This window comes from Lampetra fluviatilis, chromosome 39 (genome assembly GCF_964198595.1).
Source record: "Lampetra fluviatilis chromosome 39, kcLamFluv1.1, whole genome shotgun sequence".
NCBI lineage: Eukaryota > Metazoa > Chordata > Hyperoartia > Petromyzontiformes > Petromyzontidae > Lampetra > Lampetra fluviatilis.
Window position 1 is genome coordinate 6,139,103 of NC_136313.1, and position 15,836 is coordinate 6,154,938.

The window sequence follows — 15,836 nt, forward strand, 5'->3', positions numbered from 1 at the left end:
TCAATAGACTCTCTGCATGGCTGAGAGCCTTAAGCTGAATGTTACCATAGCGACAAAGGACGCCAGCCTCTTTCTCAAGCCCCTGTCTATAGACTCTACCACTAAGTGGACAGACAGAGCCGATCTTATAGCTCGTTCTGCGTAACATATTAAACATGCAGGAATGTGTAATCCATCATTATCCTGGGTTCCGACTTACAGCTGTCTACAGTTAAACAACAAAGTCGGCGATACTTTAAAGGTAAGCTGAGCACGCGACTATCTGGCAGAACGTTTGAGATGAGGCTGGGTGGCGCAGTGATTGGGGTTTTCGAAACACGAGCTGAAGGGTTGTCAGTGTAAATATCGGGGATCAACTCAGCAGCAGCAGCAGCACCACCATCATCATCATCATCTCTCTAGGGGGCGATAAGGTGGTATACAACTTTGTGAGAAGTCGAAAGCACACTTGTACTTTGCGACTGGCTCAGGGATAGGGATGAGAGTGGCATCGCTTCATGTGAGAAACCAACGGCGGATCTCCTTCCAAGGAGAGATTGCTCCTTGACATAAGAACGTGGAATTTCCACCGGCGGTTAAGGCCATTACGGCTTGATAACGCTTCCTATGCGTCTACCTTTACCGTGATGTTTTCTGTAAGAGACGTCAATACATGTCCAGTCCTTTATCAATCCGCTGCTGGATGAGGACCTCGCGGGGGTTTTTTGACCATACTTCACTGCCCTGGACAGTACGGGATGGTGACAGTGAGCTGCATTGGACATGGGAGTGTACAAGAAGGGCTACACCAACACATTGACACTACCCTCTGCTGCCCACCATGCAGACATGCGGAGCCGAGAGCAAATCTGGTGTGCATGAGCCGTCCCAAGCTCGATCCAGCCTCAACTGCTGCTTAACTCCAGAGAAATGTATGTGTGTTGGACCTGTTTCGCACCGTACGTAGCCAAACGAGCTAAGCGGAGGTGCGGTGGAAGGACAACAAACTAAACACAAAAGGCACTTCCACGGAAATGAGTTTTCAAACTAGATGATTTAAAAGTGCATAGCTCCAGCGGCTTCCTAATATCGGACGGAAGAGCGTTCCAGACGGCCGCAGAAGCGCATCTGAAAGCGCGCGATGCGGTGACCGCCTTTGTTCGATTGCCAGCCAAAAGCGAGGATGACCGCAGTTCGTGTGATGGTTTATGCTCCTTGACGAGATCAGCAGCAAGGTGTTTGTGGTTCATTTGTGGCGAGCACTTTGTGTGTATGTGTAACGAGTGCGACCTTTTCATGCATTCGTTCGGCAACTAGAAGCCAATGCAGCTCGGCGAGCACGGGACGGACATGGTCGGATCTTGCAGTACCCGTCACGACACGTGCCACAGGATTTCGTACATTCTGCGTGATTTAGTTGTTGTCTGTATTGGAGATGCGATCATAACACGTCTAAATTAACATAAGTTATAACAATGTAAAGTAATAATATAATAACAATATAAAGGAATAATATAATAACAATATAAAGTAATAATATTTCTCTATCCAGGAAGCTCCACGGATTCTCACGGCCTTTTTAGGAGGGTCTGGCATTGTATTTGTTTAACGAATTCAATAAGGCACGCTGTTTTTGGGAATAAGCTCACAGCGCATTGCACTTTTAACAATTTACTGCAATTGCTCGTGCGCTCATCTTTCTTTTTGAAATCCTTTATATTAAGTTCGCTTGCTTGCTTAGGACCGTGCAAATATTTCGGTCGTTTTTTAACCCACTTCCCGTGATCCAATCGAGCTGACATTTTGCACACAGACTCGTTGTGCGTGACAATGCATTTTCGTGAAAAAAATTCCAAAATCTTACACTGTTTAGGGAATTTTTTTTAATATTTAATTACCAATTGTTTAATGCTGCTAGACAATCATCTGACCCATAGGTGGCAGCCATCTCAAGCCAGAGGACGAGAGGACTCTAGCCGCCACGCATATAAAGGATTTATAATGAAAAACTTAGTTTTTACAGGTTATACTTGTTTACCACCTCCAACGCGTGCTCTTACATTGATTTTGCTTTTATATAACCGCAGGTATTCTTCCATCAGGAACGTGTGACGGTCAAGTAACCCAATTACAGACCGACCGACCTGTTGTTCACCAACTCTCAGAGCCACTGGCTAATATGGCCGGGCGTGGCAAACCGAGGGCGATCGCATCCAAGGCACCGCGGTTTGGGATCGTGTGCGAGGCTCAAAGGCAGCTCCTCATACAGCGAGCGCGCAAGGAGGCGGAGAACAGGGCCGAGCGAAGTCTGACTCATCGCAGCACTCATCCGTGAGTTCACACACATATCAACAACAACAACAACATATATTGAGCGGACACAAGATTGCACAACGGTGCACGTTTGGAGAAGGCAAAGAGACTTTGACTTTTAAACAACTTTTATTGCCGCCAGCAGCAACAGCACTGGAGGCGATTCCGATATGAAATACACAGTCACCAGCGAACAAATACACGCTATAATTCCACGCGTCGTGGCGCTAAATGCACCGCGCACAACACGAAAGAAAAGTCACTTGGTGGTGGTGGTGTTCATCGCGCACGCCACGGTGACGAGCGAGCGCTTCAGAAGGTGAACATTAGGGTGCCGTCCACGCTGGTACAGAGGGCAAAGAGAGAGTTTGGGGATTGCAGGCCATTCATCATCCGATTGTGGACATGACCACGCAGGCTGAAATGCAAGTTCATGACGGCGTTTAAAAACAAACAAAACTCACACACGTGTTCTCCCAAATGTTATCAGCGTCATGTCGCGAGACAAATGATCCATTTGGATGTCTCGCAGAGTGGTGCAAACCCTTCGAATTAGAGACACGGCCCGAAAGAAAGGGAAAATCGGACAACTGCTTCTGAGATACCGTTCAGTTACTAGCCTGGTCCACACACTGAAGAGGGCACACCACTTTTTTTTTAACCCGCTGTGCCACACGAGAGCAACGTCCGTCGTGTGACAGTGACGCTGATATTCATCTTGATTTGAAGCTTTCGTGACTGCAGGAATCCAAACTCTTTGGTTCTTAAGGTAAAGTCACGTAGGTATAACATAAAATAAATCACGACGTTTCGGGCGCAACACAAGCGTCCGTCATCAGGTGGGAAAGCATGGTCTGCTGCTGAGGCAGACTGTTTTTAAAGGTTTGAAATGGGTGTAGCCCAAGGGTCATCGTTCTCGGAGCTGGAATTGAGTCAGCGCAGAGCGAAATTGAAAGTGACGGGGGCGGTTTTTGTTGTTTGCGGTCATTGCCGACCTGGCTGATGGCATCAACTCACCAGACTTGCGAGCACAGTTTCATTACAGGCAGCTGCATGGATTCAAACCCAGGCTCTCGGTCGTGCCAGCTCAGTGCTTTGACCTCTGAGTCACCCAACCACCTCCAAGTTTTGACATATAATTTTTAAACCGTAAATCAGCCGATGTATTCTTACAAATATGTGACGTTTCAAGCAATGGCCCTTCTTCACATGAAGATTACTGACATATATTTTAATCGTCTAATGCAGGGGTGGGGAACCTTTTTTCTGCCAAGGGCCATTCGGATATTTATAACATCATTCACGGGCCATACAAAATTATCAACTTAATAATTATCCTGTTATATTTGGTCAAAATTTAATTAACTCACCCCTAATGTGACGGCTGGAACTGCTTCTCTCTCTTTGGTGAGGCGTGTGATGTTAGCTGGTATTGATGATGTTGCTACTCGCAACTGCTTTTCCAGGTTTGCTCCTAGATTTATTGAATTTCGAGTCCTGCCTGCAGTTGCCTTGGCAGGGCCAGACCAAATTATTTCGCGGGCCTTACACGGCCCGCGGGCCGGACGTTCCCACCCCTGGTCTAATGATATACAGTAATTACTATTTATTTCATCGGTTTGCCTGTGATCTTCTTGTGTTGTAACACACACACACCACACACGTGTGTGAGTAGCGATCCACTGCTTGTGACGGAGGAGTTTGTTCATCGCTTCAACTCACATCAGCATTCGGCGCAGGACAGGGAGAGGCTGAACAACACAGCACAAGCTATGCTGGCCCGCTGTCGAGTGAGTTTGATGCGAGACAAACACACAAAGACAAATATCCCCCGTGCAGCCTTTAACAGACTGTTGGGGCAAGTGCTGTTCGGCACACGAGGGGACGGGTGATCAGTACAGTACAATGCCCGGACGCCTTTCTCTCTCCAGTGGTGATGTTTAAACACCACAACAGGTACTTATTCAAGGCTGAATCGACCCACATGTACATGTGTACACCACACACAGTCAGTTTAATGTATAGAGCAAAACGCCGCACGAAACAAAGTGACTCTTCATTGGGCTGAATTCCAGCTCTGAGACTTAAAATATCGGGTTGAGAGGCGGCAGAGTGGCTCAAGAGACCCAGGCCCGGAGCTTGCGCTGCCGAGATCCTGGTGTCTAACCTTGTCAGAATCAGAAATATTAATTCACAAGGGAGGAATCCGGTTGAGCTATGAAACTCTTTTTCCGCAGATGTCGCTCGCACTTTGTGACGATCGATACGCTTCCTTAATTTCAGCGGCGAGCGGGGATCTTTACGAGAGGACGCGGCCCCCACGTGAATTTGCCAAGCGCCTGGCTGGAGCTTTCCGTCCTTTCTCAATGCAGCGGACACACAGGAATCGGTAAACCCGCAACGGCGGAGTTCCCGCCGGAGTGATTCGCACGTTCGTCCCCCGCGTGTCTTTCCTCGGGGCGGCGTCCGACGCGATGCGCTCCTCGCGCGCCCTCTCCCGTCAGCTACTTCAGGAACAGATTGCGCCCAACGACAACAAAAATCCAGCGCGTGCCGTACGGCGTAAAGCCGAAGACGCGGCACGACCGTGGACACCTACGCGAGTAGCGACGCGCTGCAGAATTAGCGGAGTAATCATGGCTGATTATGATGATGATTTTATAGCTTATAATACGCAGTTGGAATTTCAAGTATAATAATAGGGGTTTTCCCCTTTTTTCTGGCGACAAAACTGAAACCTTTTGCAAGGAATCATGTGTATGTGAGGGTCGCTAGCCCCCGCGATCCCTCCCTCGGTACCCCTAACGGCCGGGTTAACCTCATTACTCGCCCCCTCGCTGCTAGGCGAACCGCTGCTGCGTTCTTCACCCATGGGGTGAGAGCCGTCGCTCCAGGATTCCCCTCCCCCGCGGGTCCGCGTAGTAGGCATGTTTAATTACGTACGCGCACACCCACACACAGCTTTGCGCGGCACTCACTCAACCCTGACCACTCACGCTAGGATCGCGCACCTGTATTATACACGTCGTGAACGTGCGCGCACACACGCATACAGCTCCACACGCGATACCCACTCTTGCGCCGCTCTGCGCCGCGCTCGCCGCTCCCGTTATGATCGCGCACCTGGGGTACGCTGATTACGCACGCCGCGAGCTTACACATACACAGTACCACACGCGTTCACACTTATAACACGAGATCACACGAGGCCACGATCAGCTATTAATGATTTATTGTCTGCTACGTGGGACTGGTTGTTGAGTCAGTATGAATCGACGAGGCTGCCTACTCTACTAACCCGGAACCTATTCCCTATTTATCGTTCACGAAACACTTTTACCTCCTTACTCACGGTTTGAGGCACTCGACGTTCCGTGGGTTTTCCTCGCTGCTTGCCTCGACACGTCGCACGGACGTCCGGAGGGCAGAGCTGGGGCAGTCCTGGACGTTGGCTTCTCGGAGCAAGAGAGCGATTTCCCCTTTGCGCTCCCCATTTACCCTCCCTACCTCAAAGGGAATGCGACTCTGGACAATAGGCTCGCGACCCTCTCGCATGCGCACCGCCGTTCCGGGCGCTTTTGATATGCTACTCAATGCTCAACCTGCGCGGCGCAAATTCCAATCAATCCGCTTTTGATATGCTAATTAATGCTCAACCTGCGCGGCGCAAATTCCAATCAATCCCTTTCTCACGCAGGCCCCCCCCCCCCATTATCGCAGTTTATGCGGCGGCGTCCGTCACAAAGGTGCGCCGTGGGAATTTGTGCACGGCTCCCCGCGTGACCCCGCTCTCCCGATTACTCATACTAACAGAATTATTCCTTTAACTCCCCTAACAATGGTGCCTGCGTGTTTTCTAATGATGCTCCTCCATCACAATGCTTATTCCCTCTGCCTGCCCCGTCGATACTTGCGTGTGTGGGGTGTGTGAGATGCGTTTCCCCCGCGGTGGCCGAGTGGCCCCTCGCTGCGACCTTGCAATCTTAAGGCCGGTCGCAGCGCCGCGGTGCAAAGTAGCGTCGGGGGAGGTCGTCCAATTCCCTGGTCGCCGGAAACCGTGAAAGTTTAATCCCGATAAGGGCTTCTCGGATAAAAACCGGTCGGCCAGGTGACCTCCCCACGGAGCTCTATGGGGGGGGGGGGGGGATGCGTGCGGGTGTGTTCGTGTGAGGTGAGGTGAGGGGGACGCGGGGTCGGCTCCGTCGCTTGGTGGTGGCGAGGTCTTAGATGGGGCGCCTGCTGAACGGCTTCGTGGCGGCGGCATGACATGTACATTAACCACAATACTTGCAGTCAGAATGCAAACAAAAAACAACACTCTGAAAATGTATGCATTGTCATTGAAACTGATTGGTCCACACCAGAGACAGCTTTCTTAGAGCCTGGTCGCATACGGTAGGAGTGTTGTTTTTTGTTTGCATTCTGACTGCAAGTATTGTGGTTAATGTAAACATGATTCCTTGCAAAAGGTTTCAGTTTTGTCGCCAGAAAAAAGAGGAAAAAACCCTATTATTATATTTTGGTACTGGCAAAGGAGGCCTCATGTTGTAATTTCAAGTGTTCGTAAAAAAAGACACCCCCGTCTACCATGTGCTGTGTTTACAGAAGCTTTGCAAATGCTGTGCACTTCCGCTGAGCAGACCGAACTGGAGCCGGCCGTTGCGTCTCCCTTGCTAGCCCTGGCTAAGTGGGCCGTCGCCCACCTGCTCGTCGACGGGGCGAGATTGCAAGGTCTTCCCGTGTTCGCTGCCAACACGGCCCTGAGTCACCTCACGCTCCTACGGGTGACGTTGTGCAGTGCGTGCGAATCGTTGTGTGCGTTCAACTTCTTTGCCGCCATGCATAGCCAACCGTGCTGATCGCAGGGAGGATGGACAACAAACTAAAATACACACACACAAAGGCAGTTCTAATATATACAAGGTCGGGTCTCTTGGGATACAGCAATCGTGTTGTGACGGTTCCACCTGAAAACGGAAGCTTGTGTTTCCTCCGAAACGTCGTGATTTATTATTTTATTTGTATTATTTCTTCTATTATTTGTATTATTTATCTTTAATTATTTATTTTTTACCTACGTGACTTTACCGAAGAAACCTAAGAGTATGTCCTGAAGTGCCGTCTCTCTCTGGCCGTCACCAGAACCATGCCCCCGAGGGCCCGCTGTATTCCATAAACACTCTGGTGCCAGACGCTAACATGCACAGTACCACTCTTCTTCCAATAGCGGGCGCTAGACGCCATAGTGACTCAATATACATCACGACAATTGACTTGAAGCTTTCGTGACTGCAGGAATTTATATTCTTTGGTTCTTTCGGTAAAGTCACGTAGATATGTTCAAAGAAAAAAAAATAACAAAACAAACTAACATTTTTGTGTTATTTTCTTTGAACCTATCTACGTGACTTTACCAAAAGACCCAAACAATATCACTGCAATTGTAATAAACAAAAGCCCAGCCATATCAATGTGGTTTTCCACTGACTTTGGCGAAAATACCAAACCTGGGATTTTGCTCAACTGCCTCGGAGTCATCAGTGGAGATAAATGGACTTTTTAAAAAAAGTATTTATTTCGACAGTCTGAACCAGCGTCGTGATGAATCTTCATTGTCGCTTTGCCTGCAGCTGTGTGAATGTGTTTGTTTGAGACTCTACTGCCTGAAGCTCACAGGAGCCATCCCCGAAAACAACGCCTTTGAGGAATACATGTACGGTAAGTGTTTATTTATACATATTATTGAACTCGATCTTTTTATTTAAATGTTGGCGAAGTATCATTATTATTATTATTCGGGCTATGACCGCATCATCCAGGCTGCCCCCGATCTCATCAGACTCTCAAAAACTCTTCATGATTGAGCTTTAATAAGTTATCGCCTTGCGTGCCAGGTGTTATAGGTTGCAGGACTACACTGTGGGCAACAGAGAGTAGCACATCAACATCCATTGTTGCACTCTATGCCCCCATGTGCGTACTTCCCCGCCTTCACCAACCCACTCTGACCAGCGTGGTGAAGTATGGTCAAACAATCCCCACGACCTCGCGTGGCAAGGCGTGACCCTTATCCAGCGGTGGATTGACAAAGAGGAGCACATGCGCGATGTCGGATTTGTGCGACAGCGCGAGACGGGCGCACCGTGGCACATTCTCGTGAATCGACTCACGGGGAGGTGGTCTTCTAACGCGCACCTTACAGCAGACGGGGATGCAGACACGTTGCGTGCGTTATGATCCTTTAAGTCTCTTTTTTATTGTCCAGTGCACGTGTCGGATAACGGTGCAAGCGCTGCCACGCCACGCCCACACAGCACTGCCCTGTGCCGACGCTCGCGTAGGGCTGCGATCGAACGCGCGTCGGCTGGCGTCGTAGTTCAGCGCGCTAACCGCGGTCCCACCGCTCGGTTCTGTAAACTTCCCCCATCGACAGGACTCGTTGAGCTGGAAGACGCTTACTCGCTCGTCCCGTGCGCTCGCCTCTCGGTCAACATCATCGTCGCCGCCAGCGTCGCGGAGTCGAACTTTCTCCCCGAGAGCGCGTCCAGTCAATTCCTCCGACGGTCTCTGATGCTGTGGCTTTGCGTGCGGGATCGGAATCGTCACAGCGACCACCACCAGCAGCAGCAGCACCAGCAGCAGCTGCTACTTGGACACGCACTCAACAGTGCCCGGTTTATCCGCGAAGATGAGTGGTGCGTTGTCATGTCGCACTTTAATTCCATGTGTGCCTATCGGTCTCGTGTCGTCACGAGACGGAGGGGGCATTGCGATTCGCAAACTCTGCAGCGAGCGGCGCACCACCCTGCGTCAGAGAATTAATTAATTAATGGCTCATTTCCCATTAATTGGATACATTCAGCGTCATTTACGGTCATCAATTTCGCTTGCACCGAATTCACGCATCACAGATTCGCCCCCCCCCCTCCCATTGCTTCCTCTCATCTATATCACTCACCTCATCTCCACCATTACATTCATACTCACGTTGTTGCTGTTGTACCGTTCTTAATTCTCCGTAAAGGGCCTTGGTCAAGCGGCTGTATAAATGACGTTAAGATGAGATAAAGAGGATGAGGTCACAGGGACACTTTTGAAATCCTCGGCTTGATACGTGGAGAAAACTGCACGTGAAAATGATTTCACCTACCCACATTAATGCTGACTCGCCCGAAACTAAAAGTAAACAAGGCAGCCACATGTAGTGACCCGAGGCGTTTCTCCCACTTATTATCTTATTCGGACTCATCAAGTCATTGGCCGCTTTCACTTTGCCAGATTCTCCTGGGCATCTGTGAAAAAGAGCTTCATAGCTCATCAGATTCCTGCGGTATAACTCAACGTTCTCATGCTGCTTCCGTGTAGCTGCAATGGGGCCGTCCATAAATGATGTCACGCACCTGGGGGGGGGGGGTCAGACATTTGTGACAATGTGTGACGAGGGGGGGGGGGGTTTGAGAAATGTGACATCACATCAAAATGCGCAACTTTCAATAAATATAGAATTGTTATACCAACACTAATTGTTATAACAACACTCCTACAACATCAGCGTGCAGCGCCACATTAAATACGCACTACAATGACAATAGTTTAAAGCGATTTGACGCATGTTTTAGTTTCAAAATAGAAATATGGTTTTGGGGGGGGGCAGAGCTTTGTGACGTCATATTTGGGGGGGGGTCAAATTTTTTGTGACGCCGTGTGACGAGGGGAGGGGGGGTCCAAAATCGTCCAAAATCGCGTGACGTCATTTATGGACGGCCCCATACTCCTCACCGCGAACGGCAGCTTCCCTCCTTGCGATAAGTTTCTAATCGGGGGGCACGCGCGCGTCGCAGGCCTCAGGGAGCGGTGGGACTCCTCGTTCTTGGCGATGCGGCAGCCAACGGGGAGACCTTCATCCTCCGGGAGCTGCAGCGAAGCTTCGCCGGTGTGCCGCCGTACCCCGAGGTGAGGTGTTCCCAGAAACCGCGTAACTTTCGTGACTGCAATGAATTCACATTCTTTGGTGCTTGCGGTAAATTCACGTAGATAGAAAAATAACGATAAAAATAAAGTGAATAAAAATAATACTAAGTAAAAATAATACTTTAGCCTGGTTCTTAATCGGAGTGTACTGGCAGTCTATAATGTAGACTGTAGCCTGGTTATTAAGTTTGGTGAGTGTACTGGCAGTCTATAATGTCGACTGTAGCAATGGTTATTAAGCTAGTACACTTACCAAACTTAATAACCAGGCTACAGTCTACATTACAGACTGCCAGTACACGCACTCCAATTAAGAACCAGGCTACAGTATTATTTTCATTTCACTTTATTTTTGTTATTTTTCTATCTACGTGACTTTACCGAAAGAACCAAAGAATAAGGCTGCCAGCAATGTCACGGGCAGGCTTGGGCATCACGCAAAGCCGCACCTCCTGTTTAGCACGGTTTGGCTACGTACGGTGCGAAAGAAGTTCAACATACAACGACGACAACCGCCATTCGCCACTAAGTGGCGGTGATGTCACCACGACGCTTGTACCAGGCTAGGTGCACGTTGATGCCACGTGAAGTGTCGAACGCCCACTGGCAGGAGGTCACGGGGCAGACCCAGCAGGTGCCACGGGTCGACTGACTGAGATGACTGAGATGACTGGCTGATGCACCACCTGTGCCCCCTACTGTGCCAACTTGCTGTGCTTTAGCCACCCGGCGCTCCGCTCGTTGTTGTGAGCGTCGCTCCTCCGCCCTCCGTTGTTGCTGGAGGGCGACTGCCTCCAACTGCCCCGTAGCGTCCTTCACGAGCCTCTTCCACATCCGCACATATACATACATACAAATCAAGGGGGGGGGGGGGTGGTCATTGAGAGATGAAGAGACGAGGGTTCCTAAAAAGAGAGTGAGACACAGATGGACTGAGAGATAGATAGAGGGGACACTCCTAACTATGGATGTTTGTGGTATAGTAAGAGCAGTCCTTGAAGGACTGCAGGAAGGGGAGCCCAGATGGCTGAGATAATGTGACGCGCGAGAGTGGGACCTTGAAGCCAAATGGCCAATTGGTCAACCAGCCATCGAGCACGCAACACCTGCGGGTCCTGGTGAGGTGTGGTTTGCATCTCTTTTGTTGTTTATATTTGTTATGGTTGTTGTTGTTTTTTGCAAAAAAGAAGAACCCAGTACAAGACACAGACTTCAAGGGGGAGGGGGGGGGGTTACAAAAACTCCGTGGACTGAGGCCGTGGGCCTCAATCCTCCGGGGTCCGTTCAACGAGGAGGAGATTGAGCTCACTGTCCCACACACACGTGAGGATTACGAGCACGGGAGCGTCGGCTATAAATATTATTATCATCATCATATAGGGGAAGGAGGAAAATAAGGGACTAAAAGTAGCTGGGATGCCTACGCGCGCCAAGATGGAAACTCCTCGCCCTCCTCGGAAGCCCCGCGGGGCGGTGACTGAATCCCGTCTATCCCCAGAGCGGTGATGTGGTGGCATCTCGCGTAACAATCCCCATCCGTTGCTTGCGAGCGTGCGTCCAGGGGCTTGGTGAGATCGGAGCCGCCGCTACGGCCACCGCCGCGTTCCTCTGGCAGTGGCCGTGGCAGATGTCCTGCATCTTCCCCTCCGTACTCAGCGACGTGGCCCTCCACGGCCGCACAGCCGAACTCCGAAAGATGGCCCTCGTTGGCGAGGCGGGCTCAGCCGACGAGGCCCTAGTACCTTGTGGGCCCGGATCGGGGCCAAAGGGCGGTGGACTCTTGCAGCTGACGCAACTTAACCACGGTAACGATCAGGATGATGACGGTGAGGTGATGTGGTGACAATGGCAGTGGCCACGGTGGTGGCGGTGTTGTGTGGTAGTGTCGCGACGATGACGGTGGCGGTTGTGATATTTGGCGTTGGCGTTGGTGGTGATTTTAGCGGTCGATGTTGGGTCGCATAGAGGGGGCTAAACGGGTATGACGCGGGCTGGAGAAGAGATGGAGCTGATGCGGTACGAGAGGATGTGGAGCTGAGTGGACTTGCCAACGACTGGTACCAGCGGTGTCAAGATCGGCTTCTGTGGAGGAGGCTCACGAAGGACGATGCTGGGCAGTTGGAGGCAGTCGCCCTCCAGCAACAACGGGGGGCAGAGGAGCGACGCTCACAACAACGAGCGGAGCGCCGGGCGACTAAAGTACAGCAAGTTGGCACAGTAGGGGGTACTACAACTGGTGGTGCATCTACCGTTCATCTCAGTCAGTCGACCCATGGCAACTGCTGGGTCTGTCCCAAGACCTCCTGCCGGCAGCGAGCCTTCGACACTTCACGTGGCCTCAAAGTGCACCTGGCCTGGCACAGGCGCCGTGGTGACGTCACTGTCACTCAGTTGGCGGATGGCGCTGGGCATTGGTATTGTTCATCAAACGGTGGCGATGGTTTTAACGACGTTTTCAGTTTCAATGACTTTGACGACGACGGTGTTGCTCAACGGCGACAAATGAACCCCGCTGTGCAAAAAATCGCCCGGCACTCTAACCGCTACCGCGGACACTCTCTCCAATCGCATGCTGCTGCTGCTGCCACCACAGCCGACGGAGCCGGCCCCCCCGTCTCGCTCAGCGCCGCCGTGCGCTGCTCGTCGGCCCGCGCCCTCCACCGCCTCTGCCGTGGCCTCCAGCGGGCGGGCGGGGAGGACGGCGCCTCGCCCCGCGGCCTCCCGTCGCTGCGACCTGGGGACCCGTTCCTGGGGAGCGCTCTCGGAGGCGCGAGCGTCGCGGAGGAGCGCGAGAGAGATGCGGCGGTGCAGGCCGCCTGGAGGTTCGCCCAGGTGCTTTGACGCTTGACGGATTCCGCCGGGGTTTTTACGATCCTGGGGGTCACCCGAAACGCGCGTGCCCGTTCGGATGCACGTCTGCGGCCGTCTGGAACGCTCTGCCTTCCGATATTAGGAAGCCACTGGAGCTATGCAATTTTAAATCATCATCATCATCATACACGTGCCACTGATGTTAGCCCTTGACCAGGAATCGAACCTGGGTTGCCAACGGCCCCATGATGCAACGAGAAACTCGGAGCAGTTTTTTTTTCCTTTCCTAGGGGACCCCCTGATAGCAGCTGTTCCTGTGCAGACCAACGTGAGCGTAACACCGTCCTGCAAGTGGCAATAGTCTTCCAGCGGGGAGGCAATATCACATACTAACAAAGCTAAGCGCTTCGTACAAATCTACGGCACTCACTGCAGTTGTAACTTTTAACCACGTTGCTAATATATATGAGATCTTTTTGCCAGGATCAAGAATTATGAAAAATAAGAGTAGGTTGTTACCTTTTCTGGCAATAACAGAGGAGATGAAGATGTTCAAACAACAAACAGATACATTTGTGCAAGGCATCATGAACTATAAATGCTCTGATTCTTGCATTGGCTTTGTACTCGCCTTTTTGCGTCCTCTGGTCTAACATTGGTGAGACGAGGCCTTAAAGAAGGCTGTCTCTGGTGTTGGCCAATCAGTTTCAAAGACAATGCCATATATACTATCACAGCATGTTTATTCGCATGTTTTGCCACAAGCACGTGTGGTGAATGCAGACTTGACACGTTGCTAATGTTCTGCCCGCTCGCAGGAGGAGTTCAGTTACTCAGCGGGACCATTGGCCGGCACTACAGGGTCCACCCTGGCCAATCTGCTGTGCGGAACACAAAGTCACCACCACCACCACCCACCACCACCACCACCTAAGCACGACGACCAAGCCAAGACAGCGCCGACGACCAGGGCCTCTCGAAGAAATCTGCGGCAGCCACCTGAACCCTCCGCGGGAAAGCTTCCTCGGATTTCTATCCCTACAGGTCGACAATCCGGCCCCTCTCTCCTCGAGAGGGCCGACCTTGACTTGCGACAGATTGTGGACGGCCAATTCGCCGGCTGCGAGTGAGAGATTGGCCGGGGGCGATACATAGGTTTATAACGGGAAAAAAAAAGTTGTCTGTTTTGTTGCTGTTGGTTATATCGCATAAATATAAGATGTGTCGCTAAACCCGCCACCACCCAACATGGCCAATTAAGGGTCGTCAGGTACCCAAACGTGCGCATTAGTTACTACTTCAGCACACCGGTGTGTAGACTCCTAAGTCAGTGTTCTTCATCGCAAGGCCCCACGGGCCACTGGGTGGCCCCTGGTGGCCTTTAGTGTGGCCCCTGACGTGGGCCCTCCCGACAATCCACAAGGAGTGAAGTCGCCCCCCACCATCATCATCATCGTCGTCATCGTGCTGCTGTCAAACCCAGCAACGGTTTCAAAGCGTGGCGTCCCACGCACTGATGATGGCTTATCGGCGACGTTGGCCCGGACCCCTTTGAAAATTAATAAAGACCACCGCTCTAAGCCCTCTGCGTACGGACCCCCCTCCCACCCAGGTGCTCAGTGGCGCCAGCATCGAGAGCTCTTGCGGGTCTCCGATCATCCGAAGCCACTCGGCCACACTCCATGCTCTGTGCAAGCAGCAGATGGCGCCATAGAACGAGAGTCGAGTTGCAGTCGTGGAGCCTGCCTCTTGACTGCGGGTATCTATGTTGAACTTCTTTCGCACCATACGTAGCCAACCGTGCTAAATCGGAGGTGCGGGTGGGGAAGGACAACAAACTAAACACCAACATCAGTTCAAAAGAAATGAGTGTCAATCTCGATGATGATTAAAAAGTGCCACAGCTCACAGTGGCTTCCTAATATCGGAAGGCAGAGCGTTCCAGACGGCCGCAGAAGCTCATCTGAAAGCGCGCGATGATGCGGTGATCACCGTCTTTGTTCGATGGTGAGCCAAAAGCCGCTGCTGCGAGGATAACCGTAGTTCGCGTGATGGTTTATGCTCCTTTACGAGATCAGCAGCAAGGTAATTGTGGTTCATTTGTGGCAAGCGCTCTGTGTGTGTCTAACGAGTGCGACCTTAAAATGCATTCGTTCGGCAACCGGAAGCCAACGCAGCTCGGCGAGCGCCGGACTCATCTTGCAGTAACCTCGTCACGACACGTGCCAGAGAGTTTAACACGGAGCAGGTTTCGCGAACAAAATCATCCATCATAGTTTTTTTTGGGGGTTAGATCGCGTAAATATATTAATGTGTCGTTAAAACCCGCCGCCACCCGAAACGTCATACTTAGATTGTAAATGTTGTGGCTTGGCTCTCCAACACACCGGTGTGCTGTACTAGTAGCGAATTGGCACGTTCTGTTTACGTGAAAACCCTTACTAGTTGGCTGTGTCGGGTGGTGGCGGGTTTTAACGACATATTTATATATTTGTAATGAGCGACTTCCGCGACACGTCGTGTTGAGGGTACTCTTCTTTATTTCACACACGGGCACAACACAGGCCAACGTTATCTTCTTCCTTTTCCGAGTACAACACTTAGATGTTAGCGTCCCTACAGGCTACACACACGGTCGATCATCTGGTGTGGTTCCACCCGTCCACTCCCGGCCTCGCCGCTGGCTGACGGCATGCCGGTAAGGGCGGTGGAACTCGGCAGGAGATCTGCCACGTGGCCAGACGACGGAGAAAGATGACGGC

The 15,836-nt window shown here is 51.3% G+C and overlaps 1 protein-coding gene across 2 annotated transcripts; it reads left to right on the plus strand.

Annotated features, from left to right (window-relative positions):
• Positions 1 to 189: 189 nt before the first annotated feature.
• Positions 190 to 15,042, plus strand: TMEM232 (transmembrane protein 232). Of its 2 annotated transcripts, XM_078874777.1 has the most exons (11): positions 190 to 241; positions 2,145 to 2,310; positions 3,968 to 4,082; positions 4,576 to 4,681; positions 6,898 to 7,076; positions 7,923 to 8,010; positions 8,726 to 8,987; positions 10,134 to 10,245; positions 11,825 to 12,068; positions 12,857 to 13,095; positions 13,893 to 15,042. In XM_078874777.1, the coding sequence occupies exons 2-11, from the start codon at positions 2,159 to 2,161 to the stop codon at positions 14,202 to 14,204; spliced, it is 1,809 nt and encodes a 602-aa protein (XP_078730903.1). In that variant the 5' UTR covers positions 190 to 241; positions 2,145 to 2,158; the 3' UTR covers positions 14,205 to 15,042. The 2 variants fall into 2 exon arrangements, with proteins under 2 accessions (XP_078730903.1, XP_078730904.1); XM_078874778.1 differs by lacking the exons at positions 190 to 241; positions 11,825 to 12,068 and having other exon boundaries at positions 2,071 to 2,310.
• The last annotated feature ends 794 nt before the right edge of the window (positions 15,043 to 15,836 follow it).

Coding starts and splice junctions, on each gene's coding strand:
- TMEM232 (XM_078874777.1), top strand. CDS start 2,159: ATGGCCGGGCGTGGCAAACCGAGGGCGATCGCATCCAAGGCACCGCGG. Junction 4,083..4,575: donor CTATGCTGGCCCGCTGTCGA/GTGAGTTTGATG, acceptor CCTTAATTTCAG/CGGCGAGCGGGGATCTTTAC. Junction 12,069..12,856: donor GCTGACGCAACTTAACCACG/GTAACGATCAGG, acceptor CTGCCACCACAG/CCGACGGAGCCGGCCCCCCC.